The 17868-nt window shown below is 40.1% G+C and overlaps 1 protein-coding gene across 7 annotated transcripts in view; it reads left to right on the top strand.

Moving 5' to 3' along the window:
• Positions 1-17868, top strand: part of YEATS2 (YEATS domain containing 2) — a 109870-nt gene that overhangs the window by 15168 nt on the left and 76834 nt on the right. For all 7 annotated transcript variants that reach the window (XM_021934613.2, XM_009201271.3, XM_021934612.2 and 4 more), the window contains exons 2-7: positions 683-801; positions 2862-2959; positions 3704-3796; positions 7328-7573; positions 9846-9958; positions 14750-14911. In XM_021934613.2, the coding sequence (XP_021790305.1) occupies positions 702-801; positions 2862-2959; positions 3704-3796; positions 7328-7573; positions 9846-9958; positions 14750-14911 (812 nt within the window). In that variant the 5' untranslated portion in view covers positions 683-701. The remainder of the gene's footprint in view (positions 1-682; positions 802-2861; positions 2960-3703; positions 3797-7327; positions 7574-9845; positions 9959-14749; positions 14912-17868) is intronic.

The following is a 17868-nucleotide window of genomic DNA, read 5'->3' as shown; positions in this document are numbered from 1 at the left end:
TGGCTAATGTACTGGGACAATGAAGGTCTAGAGGATTTATGGGATATTTTTTTTTTTAATGAGATTGTTTTATTCAAAGACTTGTATACCTAGGACTTGTTTACGATATTGCAGACTTGTTAATTAGTTTAATATAAGTCTCTAGATTAGTGTTTATTTTAATAATGATCAGTAATAGTGATACTTGCTAAGTACCAGAGAAAGGATTTGTGTAATCAGTTATTTATTGAGCCTTTAACTGTGTTGCTTATGTCTTCTAATATGCTAAATGCTTAGTGAATTCTGAGACACTGTGTGGGCTAACCATGTTTTCATCGAAGTCTGGTTCCTTTTTTTTCTTTATGAGGGCTCTTCTGTGAAAGCCAGGCTCCTTTTGAAAAGTCTAAACAATGTGCTACTTTGTTCAAGGATTTTCTCTTGAAGGGGAAACCGATGCTTGTTAACAGATGATTATTTTTTTTTTTGGTGGAAACTTTTAAAATTATGCTTTTGGTCTTAAAAGAAATATGTATATGCGTGTATGTACACATACAGAGTTGCAAGTACCAGTATTATGTAATATTTATTTATTTATTTTGTATATACACAAACATTCGTAAGTACTGGTATACAGTATTACTTATTAACAACCCAACTATTTAACTTAATAATTAAAAATTATTAATTTATTATTGCTTCACAGTGAAGAACCGAATGTCATCATGTCCGGAATCAAGCGAACCATCAAAGAAACCGACCCTGATTACGAGGATGTATCTGTGGCCCTTCCAAACAAGCGACATAAAGCAATTGAGAATTCAGGTAGAAATTAACCTGCCTTAGGAAATTATTTCTTTATTGACATATGCCTCTGCTAGAAGACTTATAGGAACTAGAATGAAATGAATTTCCACTGTTGTGTGTAATTTGAAGGGGTTTATGAGAGAGATTAGCTAAGGGGTCTGTTTAATAGTAATACACCATGTGTGCCATAAAAAGTGGAAGAAGATCTGGCAGGAACATGATCAAGTAGACAGTGAAAGCGAGACAAGCTGTTAGTTTTAGCGATCATTGTATGTTAGGTGTAATCATAAAAGTCTATGATAGGTATAAAGGTGTGCTATAATTGTGAGATGGTCATAGGTGGTACATGGTTTTTAATTTTAGTAGGCAACATTTTAATGTGTATAGAAAAAAATGATTCATCAAACTTGTAGTTTCATAGCTACAAGGATAAAGCTAAAATTATTTTTAAATGCTTAATTGTGTTAATTAAATGTGTCATATGGTTCTCAGGTGTGGCAGGTATCTTGAAGGCATATGCATGGTGGAAGATTAGGAAACATCTATCCAGTTCACCCCCTGTACTTAGCTGACAGTGGGTAAATTAAGATTCAGAGACATCAGATTACTTACCTAACATCACATAAGTAGTTGAAGAGCAGATCATCAACCGGGTGTCTGTTGTTCCTCAGAATGTCTTTAAGCAAGCTAAAAAATATTGCTAAATTTACATTTTTAAAACAGATTATTACCGAACTTCATTAATGTTTATTTAAGTAATCTACCTAAGTTAATACTTTTAGCAGGGTAAAGAAGGCGTCAAAAAGTTATAGCTCAGATGTTGCAGTTCCACATAGGATCTGTAGAGTGGAAGTGGTGAAGAAAATTCCTATTTCTGTAAGAGCAGTGAAGTCCTACATATTCCCAAAAGGTCTATCTAGAAGGAAAATTGTTAAATCCAATCCCAAATAATGAAAACATTTCCCTGCAATTTCCCCCGCTCATTCAGCTGTAATTTTAGGGGAAATACCATTTCCTTTCAGTAACAAGCCAAATAAATGTCAAAGTATTATGTAACTGAATTCATTACCCAAGAGCTTCACATGGCATAACTTTTTAAAATAAAAACAAGAATAGGGAAAAGTGATTGTTTTAATAACATCGTAACTTCAGTTTAAATTGAATGTAAGTTCCAAAATACCCCCATTCAAGCAGGGGCAGTTTTTTGTCTGCTACTGAGTGACAATATGCTATTCTTTTTCTTGGTGTCTAATGCTCACCTTTTTTCCCACCAGAATTTTTCTCAAAGTAGATTTGGTAGGATGCCTCTCTTTGCATATGTTATTTTGTTTTGTTTATGTCTTTTTTTTTTTTTTGCTGTGTCACCCAGGCTGGAGTGCAGTGGCGTGATCTCGGCTCACTGCAACCTCTACCTCCCAAGTTCAAGCGATTGTCCTGCCTCAGCCTCCCGAGTAGCTGGGCTTACAGGTGCACAACACCACACCCGGATAATTTTTGTATTTTTGGTAGAGACTGGGTTTCACCATGTTGTCCAGGCTGGTCTCAAACTCCTGACCTCAGGTGATCCACCCATCTGGGACTCCCAGAATATTGGGATTACAGGTGCGAGCCACCATGCCCGGTCCCCAGTATTGTATTTTATAGCTATTTCCCTCCCCCCAGGATCCAGTCCAGGTCATACAGGGCATTTAATTGTCATATCTCTTTAGTCTCTCCCAGTCTCCTCAACCCTTTCCTTGTCTTTCTTGTGTTTAATATTTAAATAGCATAGGCCAATAACTTTTATAGAATGTCTTTCAGTTTGAGTTTGTCTAATCTTTCCTTGTGAGTAGATTCAGCATTTTTGGCAGGAATACCACAGAATGATGTGCTCTTTTTAGGGCATAATACCAGAAAGTACACGAGATCACTTTATACCAATATTAGTGGTTTCAGTTTTTCATCACTTGGTTAAGGTGATGTCCACTAGGTTTCTCCACTTTAGAGTTACTATTTCTTGGATTTCTTTTGTTGCTTGCTGATGTAAAGGCAGTCACTGATTAATTAGGCCTTGGATGTATTTTATGTTCTTTGTACAGCTCGAGATGCTGCTGTGCAGAAGATTGAGACTATTATCAAGGAACAGTTTGCTCTTGAAATGAAGAATAAGGAACATGAAATTGAAGTCATTGACCAGGTATAATGATGATAAATTGAAAAAAAACACCAAAGCTATTTTGAAAAAAATTTATACATGATTGAAAAATAATCTGTTGAGATGGAGTCATAGTTTGCTTTATCCTCTTTGCTTTTTTTAAATAGCTTTCTTGTTTTGGGGAGAGAAAAATACTATTTTTTAAATAATGCAATTGCAGAAAGGATTGAAAAAATATTACCTGGAATTCCATTCAAAAAGATAATCTTCTGATAGCACAGCAGGGTGACTACAGTCAACAATAACTTATTGTACATTTAAAAATAATTAAAAGAGTAAAATTGGATTGTTTGTAACACAAAGGATAAATGCTTGAGGTAATGAGTATCCCATTTACCTTGATGTGATTATTTATCATATGCCTCTATCAAAATATCTCACATATCCCATAAACATGTACACTGTGTCCCCACAACAATTAAAAATAAAGTTTTTGAAAAAAAGATAATCCCTCTTTGCTCTTGTGCTCACGTCTTTGTGGATTTTTTTCAGTGAATATACACATATAAATGTACATATTCATTGCAACACTTGTCTTTCTTTTAAATCTTTGTGAATCTGATGGATGGAAAAGGTCACTTTTATTTGTTTTTCTTTTGATTGTTAGAGAAGTTGAGAAGTTGAGCTTTTTTCTTCAGTCATTCACATTTCTTATTTTGTGAATTGTTTGTACATCTCTTTTGTAATTGCCATTTTTTAAAGTAATGAGTTAACATTTGTTTTTAGCGACTGATCGAAGCAAGAAGGATGATGGATAAACTGCGTGCCTGCATTGTAGCAAACTACTATGCTTCTGCAGGTCTTCTAAAAGTTTCTGAGGTAAGCATTCCTCTTTCCAGCCACTCATATTTGTTGTCTGAGGGGAAGTTATGTCGATATGGAATCCCTTGCATCTGAAACATTTCTTTTTGTTTGTTTGTTTGTTTTTTTTTTTTTGAGATGAGTCTTGCTGTGTCACCCCGGCTGGAGTGCAGTGGTGTGATTTTGGCTCACTGCAACCTCTGCCTCCTGGGTTCAGGCAATTCTCCTGCCTCAGCCTCCCGAGTAGCTGGGATTACAGGTGTGTGCTACCATGCCTAGCTCATTTTTGTATTTTTAGTAGAGATGAGGTTTCGCCATATTGACCAGGCTATTTTTGAACTCCTGACCTCAGGTGATCCACCCACCTCAGCCTCCCAGAGTGCTGGGATTACAAGCACGAACCACCATGCCTGACCTGAAACATTTGTTACATTGACCTTCAGAATCCAAGAAGCCTAGCCTACTTCCTGGGAATATACATAGACTATACATAGACTTATCAATCATTGTGTTCAGTCGTAGTCCTTCGTCATGACTTTCCACATTGTCAATAATCCTAAGTAATATTTTTTCCATTTTTTTAAATTTGTTTGTTTTTTTGAGACGGAGTTTCGTTCTTGTTGCGCAGGCTAGAGTGCAATGGCGTGATGTTGGCTCATCGCAACCTCCGCCTCCCAGGTTCAAGTGATTCTCCTGCCTCAGCCTCCCGAGTAGCTGGCATTACAGGCATGCTCCACCATACCTGGCTAATTTTTTTGTACTTTAGTAGAGACAGGTTTCTCCTTGTTGGTCAGGCTGGTCTCAAACTGCTGACTTCACATGATCCGCCTGCGTCGGCCTCCCAAAGTGCTGGGATTACAGGCGTGAGCCACTGCGCCTGGCCTTTCCTTTTTACTTAATTCTTCTCCTCCTAATTGTTAGTATTGAGACCTTGTTGCAACTGGCCCTAGTGCCTCCTCACTTGATTGTGGTCCACTTTGGAGTAATTTATAAATAGATTGAATTTTCTTTGACCTTTTAGTCTAGTGAATGGCAATGGCAATTTTTAGTTTCAGATTTACCTTGTTTAATGAGCCCTGAGTTCTACTTTTTCTTTTCTTTTTTTTTTTTTTTTTTTTAAGAGATAGGGGTATCGCTCTGTTGCCAGGCTGGAGTGCAGTGGCTATTCGCAAGCACGATCATAGCTTCACTGCAGCCTCCAACTTCTGGGCTCAAGCAGTCCTCCTGCCTCAGCCTCCTGAGTAGCTAGTACTGCAGCTTTGTTTCTCTAGTTTTTTAAGATTTAAAATGGTCCTCCTACCTTTTTACGTCCATGATACTGACTTTTCGAAGAGGCCAGGCCATTTATGAATATCTCAGATTTTGGATTTATGATTTCCTTGGATTACTTTTTCATCCTCTCTATTTTCTTGTAAACTGGAAGTCAGGTCTAAAGGCTTGGTTATTAATAGATTTGGGTTAAATATTTCTGGCAAGAATACTTCATAGTGATGCTGTGTACTCAATGTTCTAGCATAGGCACCTAGTTCCAGGTTATCCTGCTGGTGATACTAAGTTTGACCACTTGGTTAATGTGATCACCACTAGATAATTCCAATTGTAAAGGAATGTTTTTTTCCAGTTTAGTTTTTGACATGTAAATGAAAAGTATCTGCTCCTTTATCCTAGTAATCTGTCTAAATTCAGGCATAGGGGTTAGGATTGACCTGAAATAGGAGTATGTCTTCCTATTTGATATTTTGATAATTTCAGCATAACTGTCACCCAGGCTGGAGTGCAGTGGCGCGATCTCCGCTCACTGCAAGCTCCGCCTCCCGGGTTCGTGCCATTCTCCTGCCTCAGCCTCCCGAGTAGCTGGGACTACAGGCGCCGCCACCTCGCCCGGCTAATTTTTTTGTATTTTAAGTAGAGACGGGGTTTCACCGTGTTAGCCAGGATGGTCTCGATCTCCTGACCTCGTGATCCGCCCGTCTCAGCCTCCCAAAGTGCTGGGATTACAGGCTTGAGCCACCGTGCCCGGCTTCAACATAACTTTCATTTGTTTTTTGTTTTTTTCTTTTTTTACTTTCTTTTTCCTAAGTGTTTTCAGCTAGAATTAGTCTCCGCTGAATCACCTCTGGAGTAGTGCTGGCTCCCTGGGAACCAGGGAAGGGCTGGAGGCTAACAGTAAATGGTGCTTGTCCTGTTTAGGCCTTCATGTTACCCTTGGTGCTCTAGGGGCACCTGATATTCGTGCTGTTCCTGATGCTGTCTTGTAGAAACTAAAGCATTGTTTGAGTTGAATTGTAAATGGTAGACAGGTGCTTTTAGTGTAACACAGTTTCCAAGATGCATGTTAGAATCGTATTCATTTTCCTAGGGCTACCATAACAAATTACCTACCATGAGCTTCGTGATGTAAAAGGACAGGTTTATTATCTCACTATTCTGAAGTCTAGAAGTCCAAAATCAAGGTATCAACAGGGCAGTGCTCCCTCCGAAGGCTCCAGGGAAGAATCTTTCCTTGCCTCTTCCTAGCTTCTGAAGGTTGCTGCCAATCCTTAGTATTTCCCTGCTGTAATTTCTGCCTCTGTCATGATGTGGCTGTTTTCCCTCTGTGTGTCTTCTCTGCGTGTCTCTGTCCAAGTTTCCCTCTTATAAGCGAGGAGGACTTCACTGACTTCACCTTAACTTGATTACATGAGCAATGATTCTATCTTTGAATTGTTAGCATTTCTGATCTGTGCTATTTGATAGTCTAGAAATACGCTGATTTTATCCTCTTATGTTCTGATTAGAATTTATTCAAAGATATTTAGGTATGCTTTTGTCTCGTGATTGACCGTTTAATTATTTTTAGTTTTCAGTGGCAAAACATATTTATAGCTCTGAAAAACCTTTATTATTGAAATTCAAGAACTTTGTTGCTTTGAAACACTAGCTTCTGCTTCCTTTTTTCTTACTGAAACCATTAGTTTAATAACACAGTTTTTAAAAGCTAGGCTTCCTAGGAACATGACTATGGTGTTATCACATTGTAACAGAATACATTTTATTTTGTATGCAAGTAACTAAGACACAGAAAAATTCCATAGGTGTCTGTACTGAACTGAAGGCAAACTTTATACATCAGTATCAGTCATTCAAAAATATTCTCTAATACATTTTACTCCTGTGTGGGGACCATTTTATATATACAGCTTTTTATTTTTATATTTCTTTCAGGGATATTTTATTTAGAGCAGTTGATACGTTTGTGTAAAGCAATGTGAGACTTTTAAAGTCAGATTTTATTTTCTATGTTAACATGTATTATTTATTTACCTCCGGAAGACCCTACATCTCTAGCTGTTAGTGTTAGAAGCTTTACATAATTATTATCATTCTAATTTTTGTTTTGTTGGTTTAGGCTGTGTTAAGGGGTTGGGATATCATTTTATGAATGTGGGGAGATTTTGAAAGATTTTAAGCATGATCCTGTAATAGATGAGGTTTTGGAGACATCAGATTTTTGCCTGCTTTTGATGGATTTGATTAAAAATTTATTTGCTTGCTTTCATTTTTTTGTAGGGATCAAAGACGTGTGATACAATGGTTTTTAATCATCCTGCTATCAAGAAATTTTTGGAATCACCATCTAGGTCATCATCTCCTGCCAATCAGAGAGCAGAAACACCATCAGCCAATCATTCAGAAAGTGATTCTTTATCTCAGCACAATGACTTCTTATCTGACAAAGATAATAACAGCAATATGGATATAGAGGAGAGACTCTCAAACAACATGGAGCAGAGACCAAGCCGAAATACTGGAAGAGTATGTAGTTGGGTGGATGTGGGAGGGAGCCACAGGAGAAGGGAACTAGTATTTACTAAAATACGTGCTTGTTATCTCACTGAACTGTCACAGGAATCTTAGGAAATAGGTTTGTTTTCCTTTTATAATGGGGATACCAAATCTTTTTTTTTTTTTTTTTTTGAGACAGAGTCTCGCTCTGTCGCCCGGGCTGGAGTGCAGTGGCCGGATCTCAGCTCACTGCAAGCTCCGCCTCCCGGGTTCACGCCATTCTCCTGCCTCAGCCTCCCGAGTAGCTGGGACTACAGGTGCCCGCCAACTCGCCCGGCTAGTTTTTTGTATTTTTTAGTAGAGACAGGGTTTCACCGTGTTAGCCAGGATGGTCTCGATTTCCTGACCTCGTGATCCACCCGTCTCGGCCTCCCAAAGTGCTGGGATTACAGGCGTGAGCCACCGTGCCCGGCTGGGGATACCAAATCTTGATGAGGTTTTATTTGCTCAAAAGTGTCAGAACTGAGAATTAAACCTAAGTGTTTCTCTTTTTTTCTGAGACGGAGTCTTGCTTTATCACCCAGGCTGGAGTGCAGTGGCGCATTCTCAGCTCACTGCCACCTCCGCCTCCCAGGTTCAAGCGATTTTCCTGTCTCAGCCTCCCAAGTAGTTGGGATTACAGACATGTGCTACCATGCCTGGCTAATTTTTTGTATTTTTAGTAGATACAGGGTTTCACCATGTTGGCCAGACTGATCTCGATCTCCTGACCCTGTGATCCGCCTGCCTCAGCTTCCCAAAGTGCTGGGATTACAGGCGTGAGTTACCGTGCCTGACTTAAACCTTAATGTTTCTGATTGTACAGCCTGGGGATTCTGTGCATAGCACAGCTCTTGGATGCTGTTTACATAGGTGTGAAAGAAACCTTCCAGCTCGGCAATTCTGTGCTCTTGCTCAAGGTCTTTCCACTCTGTCATGTTTATTCTCTCGAGAGCTGTCGTTCTTCAACAGTTTCCTGTGAGACTTTATATTCTAAGATGCTTTAGTAGATGGAGGAAGTTTGACAAACAAACAGAATTGAAAAACATTGCTCTTTGATCCTGCTAATTTGCAATTTGAGCTCCCATCTCAAGCTACTCTGAACTTCTTGATAAAATTTTTGGCTATAAAGTTATTATTGGATTAGAGCAGTGATTTTTCTCAGCCAGGTGTTCTGTGATAGAGAAAATTTCCAAGTTACTTTCCACATACTTAGACATCAAGAATTTGATTTATTTTTGATTAAAAAAAAGTTTGCATTTATTTTTCTGATTATAAATTTGTATGTGTTCATTTTTCAAAATTGTTAAATACAGAAAAGTAAAAAAGAATAGAGAAGTTCATTTGTGAGGCTACCACCCCCAAAATCAGAACTCTTCACTATTTGGATTTACCTTACCTTTCCAGTATTATTCCTGAGCAAATATTACATGTGTTTTTCTTTTTTTTAGTTAAAAAGAATTTAGGAGGCTGGGCGCGGTAGCTCACGCCTGTAATCCCAGCACTTTGCTAAGTCAAGGCAGGCAGATCACCTGAGGTCAGGAGTTCGAGACCAACCTGACTAACATGGTGAAACTCTGTTTCTACTAAAAATACAAAAATTACCTGGGCTTAGTGGCGGGCACCTGTAATCCCAGCTACTTGAGAGGCTGAGGCAGGAGATTCGCTTGAACCCGGAAGTCGGAGGTTGCACTGAGCCGAGATCGCGCCATTGCACTCCAACCTGGGTGACAGAGTGAGACTCCGTCTCAAAAAGAAAAAGAGAATTTAGGGCATAATGGTCATAGAAACTTAACATGTTTTATACAATACATGGTCATTTCTGTATGTATTTATATAACAAACATTTAGCATTTACTACGTACCAGGCACTTACTTCTCATTGAACATTTTTGAGTATTACAAAAGGTTAAAAAGAAGGTAAATTCCATTGACCCCTTTCTCTCTTTCTATTCCCGTTTCCCAGAAGTAACCGGTGTAACAGTTTTTTGTGTATCCTTCCAAATCCTATTTGCATATCCAAAGCAGATGTATGTAACTATTGAAAACACACCGGGAGTTACAGTATATAAACTTTGTATAAATTAAGGCAACTTTTGTAGTAAATTGTTTTAATGCTTTGAGAGGTGCCACGAAGCCAGAAAATTTTGTAAATTAAAAAAAAAACTTAGTTATTCCATTTATACTTTTTATGATGTTGTGATTTCTGTCCTATTGAAAATTGTTCAAAATGAGAATGGATGTTGATTATGATTTTTTTCAGGATGCTTCTAGTGTTACTGGCTCCCATAAAACAGAACAGCGGAATGCTGATCTCACAGATGAGACTTCGCGACTTTTTGTAAAGAAAACAATAGTAGTGGGCAATGTGTCCAAGTGAGTATCCAGTTGAATTTATTTTTATTTGTCCATTTATGTTAATACTTTGGCATTAATACTCTTATTATAGTATTATACGAGGAAGAGGCCTCAGGGATTCCCAAGCCTTTAGTTGTTTAAAAAATAAACCACAGTCTAGAGACTTTTTTTTTTTAGACGGAGTCTCACTCAGTCGCCCAGGCTGGAGTGCAGTGGCGCAATCTTGACTCACTGCAAGCTCTGCCTCCCGGGTTCACACCATTCTCCTGCCTCAGCCTCCCAAGTAGCTGGGACTACAGGCGCCCGCCGCCACGCCTGGCTAATTTTCTTGCATTTTTAGTAGAGATGGGGTTTCACCGTGTTAGCCAGGATGGTCTTGATCTCCTGACCTCATGATCCGCCCGCCTCGACCTCCCAAAGTGCTGGGATTACAGGCGTGAGCCACTGCGCCCGGCCTAGAGACTTTATTAGGGTAATTTTGCTCATTAATGAGCAAAGTCAGAATTTGAATCTAGGTCTCCTATTTTTCTTTTCTTTTCCTTTTTTTGAGATGGAGTTTCGCTCTTGTTGTCCACGCTGGAATGCAATGGTATGATCTCGGCTCACCGCAACCTCCACCTCCCAGGTTCAAGCGATTCTCCTCCCTCAGCCTCCGAGTAGCTGGGATTACAGGCGTGTACCACCTCGCCTGGCTAATTTTTTATTTTTAGTAGAGATAGAGTTTCTCCATGTTGGTCAGGCTGGTCTCGAACTCCTGAACTCAGGTGATCTGCACACCTTGGCCTCTCAAAGTGCTGGAATTACAGGTGTGAGCCACCGCACCTGGCCTTTTTTTTTTTTTTTTAATCCTTTTATTACTCTTTTTATACAAATAGCCACAGGGTCAGGGGACCTAGGTCTCTTATTTTTCATTTGGGTATTATTTTCTCTGTACTGCCTCTATATTGTGCCATTCTGCCTTGCCTTGCACAATATCCACAAATATCCACAAAGGATAAATAAGGGGAAGGTGTTTGTTCCAAAATATTGCTAGAGAAGAGGCAGTATAATAACCCCTACACTTGCTTGTGTAGTTTGTAAAATACGCTAATCGTTAGGTATTTGAAAGCCAGCAGAGAATGGTAAATCCTCAGATACTGCCCTCAACTCGAATGTTCAAATCTTCATTTTGTCTCTACATTTACATTCCTGCATTAGCCATTGTATTAGTTGGTTTTCACACTGTTAATAAAGACATACCCGAGACTGGGTAATTTATAAAGGAAAGAGGTTTAATTGACTCACAGTGCCACATGGCTAGAGAGGCCTCACAATTATAGCGGAAGGCAAGGGAGAAGCAAAGTCATGTCTTAAGTGGAGGCGGGCAAGAGAGCTTGTGTAGGAGAACGACCCCTTTTAAAACCATCAGATCTTGTGAGACATATTTATTATCACGAGAACAGCATGGGAAAGACTCGTCCCCATGATTCGGTTACCTCCCACTGGGTCCCTCCCAGGACGTGTGGGAATTCTGCGAGCTACAATTCAAGATGAAATTTGGGTGGAGACACAGCCAAAGCATATCAGCCATTTACTTGTGATTGGCACATCCAAAGCTGAAACCAGATTCTTCTCCCTGGAAAACCTATTTCCTGTTCTTTTGTTTTGTTTTGAAATGGAAGGATGTAAGTATGATGGCTTTCTTTGACTTTTTGTTGTTGTTCTTCGAAACCTTATTTCAGGTCTTTTTTTGTGACTCTAAGGCAAACCAGAGAGGTTGTATCTAACAAGTCATTGAGACATGAGAATAAAGTAGATAAGTCTTTTCGGTCACCCATTTATGTTTATACTTGGGCATAATACTCTTATTATCCTGGTGTTACAGTAGGAAGAGACCTCAGGGAATTTTTTTTTTTTTTTAAGACGGAGTCTCGCTCTGTCGCCCAGGCTAGAGTGCAGTGGCGTGATCTTGGCTCACTGCAAGCTCCGCTTCCCGGGTTTACACCATTCTCCTGCCTCAGCCTCCCGAGCAGCTGGGACTACAGGCGCCCGCCACCTCGCCCGGCTAGTTTTTTGTATTTTTTAGTAGAGACGGGGTTTCACCGTGTTCGCCAGGACGGTCTGGATCTCCTGACGTCGTGATCCGCCCGTCTCGGCCTCCCAAAGTGCTGGGATTACAGGCTTGAGTCACCGCGCCCGGCCTCAGGGAATGTTTTTTCAAGCTCTTTGTTGCTTCAAAAGTGAACCAAGGTCCAGAGATCGGAGTCTCTGCGTTAGTGTGTCTGCCATTATTTCCCTGAGAATAAAATAGGGCTTGGTAAAAATTTCGAAGACATGAGCTCTTACGCAAATATATTTCACCAATTGTATCAATGTGTGTAAATTTGGAAGAACTCTTGACTACTCTGAACCAGTTCTGTCTTTAGGGGCCTTAGCGAATTCCGAAAAATGTTGATTTGGTTGCCCGAACTGAAATGTTTTTAGTTCGTAACAAAAGGTTGCTGAGCAGATCTTAAAGGCAGAATTCCTCCAAGCTCCAGAGCCATGTACTTGAACAGTATGATCTCAGGCTGTCTTGGAGCAGCTTCATCATTTTTGCCAAGTGTCTAGGGATAGATGAGTACGTTATAAATCCTCCAAAAACGTGAAAATGTTAAGTAAATATTTGACCCTAATGTAAATAGATGGAAGGGTTTAAATTAATTTGATGGAGGAAAATTGATTACAGTGGTTAGGATTCTAATTGGTAGCAGTTTAAACTAATTTTCTCATGAAGTTTTATTTGCTGATCCCCCCCCCATTAGGCATATTCCTTCTATGCTCGCTCTCCGTGATTTTTATCATATTATATGGCCATTTTCTATTTTCATATATTTTTCTCAAATCAGACTGCAATCTCTTTAGGGTAGAAACTATGTCTTGTCTGGTTTTGTTTTGTTTTTTCGAGACAGAATTTCACTCTTTTTGCCCAGGCTGGAGTGCAGTGGTGTGATCTCAGCTCACTATACCCTCCACCTTTGGGGTTCAAGCGATTCTCCTACTTCAGCCTCCCAAGTAGTTGGGATTACAGGCATGCACCACCACACCTGGATAATTTTGTATTCTTAGTAGAGATGGGGTTTCATTGATTATTCTCATTGATCAGGCTAGTCTTGAACTCATGAACTTGGGTGATCTACCCGACTTGGCCTCCAAAAATGCTGAGATTACAGGCGTGAGCCACCGCGCCTGGCCTTGTCTGGCTTTGTACTTTACAGTGTATATTTAGTAAATATTTGATGAATACATTGATATATTTATGAAAGGAAAAAATAAACATAACATCCACAAACCTGGCGAAATTAATTTTAAAAATTACTCAAAGAAAAAAGAGAAGGCACAAATAATATTAGAAATAGAAAAGAAGACATAACTACAGATGCCGTACTATTTAAAGAGATAAGAAACTATTAACTTCTTTATGCCAATACATTTAAAAATTTAGATGAAATGATTGGTTAGCCCCAGTTTTCTTGTGGCCTAGTGGGTCTGCCTGAATTTCCAGACCTGGCTTTTTCTGGGCCAACCTGTCTTGTAAAGATGCCATCTCTCCCCAAATCGATCTGTAGATATTCCGGTTAAAATCCCAACAGGGTTCATGACTTTCATAGGCTGGAAGAGTAAAGGGCCAAGATCGGTCAAGAACACTCCTCAAGAGCTAGGCTAGGCAACTTGGCCCCCCCTTATTAGGAAGGATTAGCACTAAGCATAAATGAGCATTTAGAAGGCCTGACCATATTTTCTACACGAATCTAAGAAGGGGGTCTCATACCGAAATAAAGACAGGGCCCATAAAGGGGAGTGCTAGAGATACTAGTTTTACCATCATCATGACTTAAGGGAAATGTCATGTTTTGGCTTTCAGAGGGCAGGAAACTAGGTGCAATCTTCTTGGCAACCATGAGAGTCAACAGAAAGGCCCAAAGCTGTAACATCCTGAAACCTGAATGAAATCAACCCGAAGGCTAGAGGTTCCCTAACCTAGGAATAAAAATATGCCAGTTTATTTCCACCTTATGTATTTATTTGGCAGGAAAAACAAGTTTGCCTTTTTTAAAAAATTGCACACCAAATAAGCAGAACAACACAAACTTTTAACAGAATGTCCCTTAAACCAAATTCATGTTTTATTTATTTTATTATTTTGTTTTAGTTCATTAATTTTATTGTAATTTTTTGAGGTAGGGTCTTGCTCTGTCACCCAGACTGAAGTGTAGTGATGTGATTGTAGCTCACTGCAGCCTCAAACTCCTGGACTCAGGCAGTGCTCCCACTTCAAAAGCCTCCCAGCTAGCTGGGACTACAGGTGTGGGCCACCATGCCCAGCTGAGTTTAAAATTTTAGGTGGGAGGATTGTAGTTATAGTTGTAGTTCACTCTTGGAGATTACTGTCTCACTGAGCAGGCATTGTCTTCTTCTATTCAATTGTTACCACACTAATTATATTAGCGGATTTTGCTCCCCTCTGGAAATAGCTAAACATGGGGATGGGGTCTTGCTATGTTGCCCAGGCTGATCTCTGACTCCTTACCTCGAGCAATCCTCCCGTCTCAGCCTCCCGAAGTGCTGGCATTGTAGTGTGGACCAGCCACTGCATCCAACCCCAACTATGTTTTAGAAAGAAAGAAAAACAAAATGATTAACTTGCAAAGACTCATTTTGTTTAGGTGATGTAGCTGTTAAATATTGCAGGAATTTTAACCTTGTTTTTAAGTTTAAGTAGGAGTTAATTATTTTGTTAGGTTTTTGAAGGACAAAAATAATTCAGGTTTCTTTTTTCTTCTTCTCTAGGTATATACCTCCGGATAAGAGGGAAGAAAATGACCAGTCAACTCATAAGTGGATGGTATATGTCCGAGGATCCCGTAGAGAACCCAGCATTAATCATTTTGTCAAGAAAGTTTGGTTCTTCCTTCATCCCAGCTATAAACCAAATGACCTTGTGGAAGTTAGGTGAGCACACTTGAGTTATTTAACCTAAATTGAAATACAAATTTAATGCCGGGCGCGGTGCCTCAAGCCTGTAATCCCAGCACTTTGGGAGGCCGAGACGGGTGGATCACGAGGTCAGGAGATCGAGACCATCCTGGCTAACACGGTGAAACCCCGTCTCTACTAAAAAATACAAAAAACTAGCCGGGCGAGGTGGCGGGCACCTGTAGTCCCAGCTACTCGGGAGGCTGAGGCAGGAGAATGGCGTAAACCCGGGAGGCAGAGCTTGCAGTGAGCTGAGATCCGGCCACTGTACTCCAGCCTGGGCTAGAGCAAGACTCTGTCTCAAAAAAAAAAAAAAAAAAGAAATACAAATTTATTTTTGAAGTGGAAAAAAAGTGATTTAACTTTAGAACATTTCCTGGAAATGTAGTAATAATTGAGAATTGGCTCTTAGTCAAAATGTAGTTGTAGGCCAGGCGGGGTGGCTCACTCCTATAATCCCAGCACTTTAGGAGGCTGAGGCAGGCGGATCAGGAAGTCAGGAGATCGAGACCATCCTGGGCTAACATGGTGAAACCCCGTCTCCACTAAAAATGCAAAAAATTAGCTGGGTGTGGTGGTGGGCGCCTGTAGTTCCAGCTACTTGAATGTCATGAACCCAGGAGGCGGAGCTTGCAGTCAGCGGAGATCATGCCACTGCACACCAGCTAGGGTGACAGAGGGAGACTCTGTCTCAAAAAAAAAAAAAAATGTAGTTGTAGTTCACTCTCTCAGATTACTATCTCACTGAGCAGGCATTGTCTTCTTCTATCCAATTATTACCACACTAATTATATTAGCTGATTTTGCTCCCCTCTGGAAACAGCTAAACTTGTTTTTATAGATAAGATGCATATGAAAATGTTACTTCTTTTTATGAATGTCAGAATATAACAGAAGTAAATATAGTATTCTAACATGATAGACTAATTAATGTTGAAAGTTCCCCATGATCTCACTCTTTCGGATGTAACTCCCATTCATATTTCTTCTGTACATATTTGAATGTTATATAGTTGTTTTGTTGTTACTGTTATTTCACCAAGATGGAATGATTATATATATTATTGTGAAATTTGCTTCTATCATTTGGATGTATTCTTTACTTTTTTTTTTTTTTTTTGAGATGGAGTTTCACTTTTGTCTCCCAGTCTAGAGTGCAGTGGTGCGCTCTGGATTCACTGCAACCTCCGCCGCTTGGGTTCAAGTGATTCTCCTGCCTCAGCCTCCCAAGTAGCTGGGATTACAGGCGCCCACCACCACGCTTGGATAATTTTTTTGTATTTTTACTAGAGACGGGGTTTCACCATCTTGGCCCGGCTGATCTCAAACTTCTGATCTCAGGTGATCCGCCTGCGTTGGCCACCCAAAGTGCTAGGATTACAGGCGTGAGCTACCATGCCTGGCCTTATTCTTTACATCTTTATATGATGTTACACATATATATGTTTTTGTTTTTGTTTTTGTTTTTTTTGAGACAGAGTGTCACTCTGTCACCCAGGCTGGAGTGCAGTGGCATGATCTCGACTCATTGCAACCTCCACTTCCCGGGTTCAAGCAATTCTCATGCTTCAGCCTCCCAGGTAGCTGTGATTACAGGTGCACGCCACCATGCTGGGCTGATTGTTGTATATTTTGTAGAGACAGAGTTTCGCCATATTGGCCAGGCTGGTCTTGAACTCCTGAGCTCAAGCACCCTGCCTGCCTTGGCCTCCCAAAGTGCTGGGATTACAGGCATGAGCCACCACGCCTGGCCCATATTGGTTGTATAAATGCACCGTGGAAGTGGTTGTTGGTTATTATCAGTGAAATATCTGTTCTCTGCTCTGTTCAGAGCCCGACTCTTAAAACAAAACATCGCTGCCCCCTGAGAACTCTGGTTCTTCTTTAACCCTTTCAAGCAATGGTGGCTTTTTTTTTTTTTTTCCTCCCACACACCACTGGGCCTGAGGGTGGGGAAGGTGTCTTCCTTGATCATATTTATGGCTTCCAGACCACCTTTCCCTGCCAAGGGTGACTGGGGAAGTTAGTAGATAATTGTAGCAGAGGAGGAGTAGCAGCCTCAACGGAGCTGAGACTTTTTGTAAAAGGTATCAACACCTGGTTTACTGATTTTCTCTCTACCATAACTCTTACTGTCATTCATTCTTAAGGACTTTGCATACATATAGACAATTCATCCAAAACCGTGGTCTCTTGGTTCTTTGATTTCTTCACTTTGATGCTTAGTTTATTTTAGGGATATATCATAGACTCTAAACTGAGTAAGGAGAGAAGACAACGTATATAGGAGCAGTGATGGCTGGTGAAAAGTTTTGTGGTCAAGAAATAGAAGTCTTCGTGAAGTCAAAGAAGAGTTGGATTGGGGTGAAACTGGAAAGATAAGGGTTGGTGGTCAGAAAGTGGAATAGGCTGGGCGTGATGGCTCAGGCCTGTAATCGCAGCTCTTTGGGAGGCTATGGCGGGCAGATCACAAGGTCAGGAGATCAAGACCATCCTGGCCAACATGGTGAAACCTGTCTCTACTAAAAATACAAAAATTAGCTGGGCGTGGTGGCTCGTGCTTGTAATCCCAGCTACTCAGGAGGCTGAGGCAGGAGAATCGCTTGAACCAGGGAGTTGAAGGTTGCAGTGAGCCAAGATCGTGGCACTGCACTCCAGCCTGGCGGCAGAGCGCAACCTCATCTCAAAAAAAAAAAAAAAAAGACAGTGGAATATTTGGAAATGAGATTTTTATAGGTAGGTACGGTATGTTTTTCTTCTTATGTATTAATTATATTTTTATTGATGATAGAAATCTAATATACCCAAAAGGATGGGATTAAAAACTAATTACATAAAACCCTTAATACTTAAAAATGCAATACCAGTGCCTATTTTATTTCTCTGTTCTCATACCAGAAATGAGAATTTGTAAAACACATTATTTCTTTTAA

The sequence above is a fragment of the Papio anubis genome, chromosome 2, assembly GCF_008728515.1.
Source record: "Papio anubis isolate 15944 chromosome 2, Panubis1.0, whole genome shotgun sequence".
Taxonomy (NCBI): Eukaryota; Metazoa; Chordata; class Mammalia; order Primates; family Cercopithecidae; genus Papio; species Papio anubis.
Note: the sequence above shows the minus strand (reverse complement) of the source record. Positions and strands in the feature narration are given on the sequence as shown.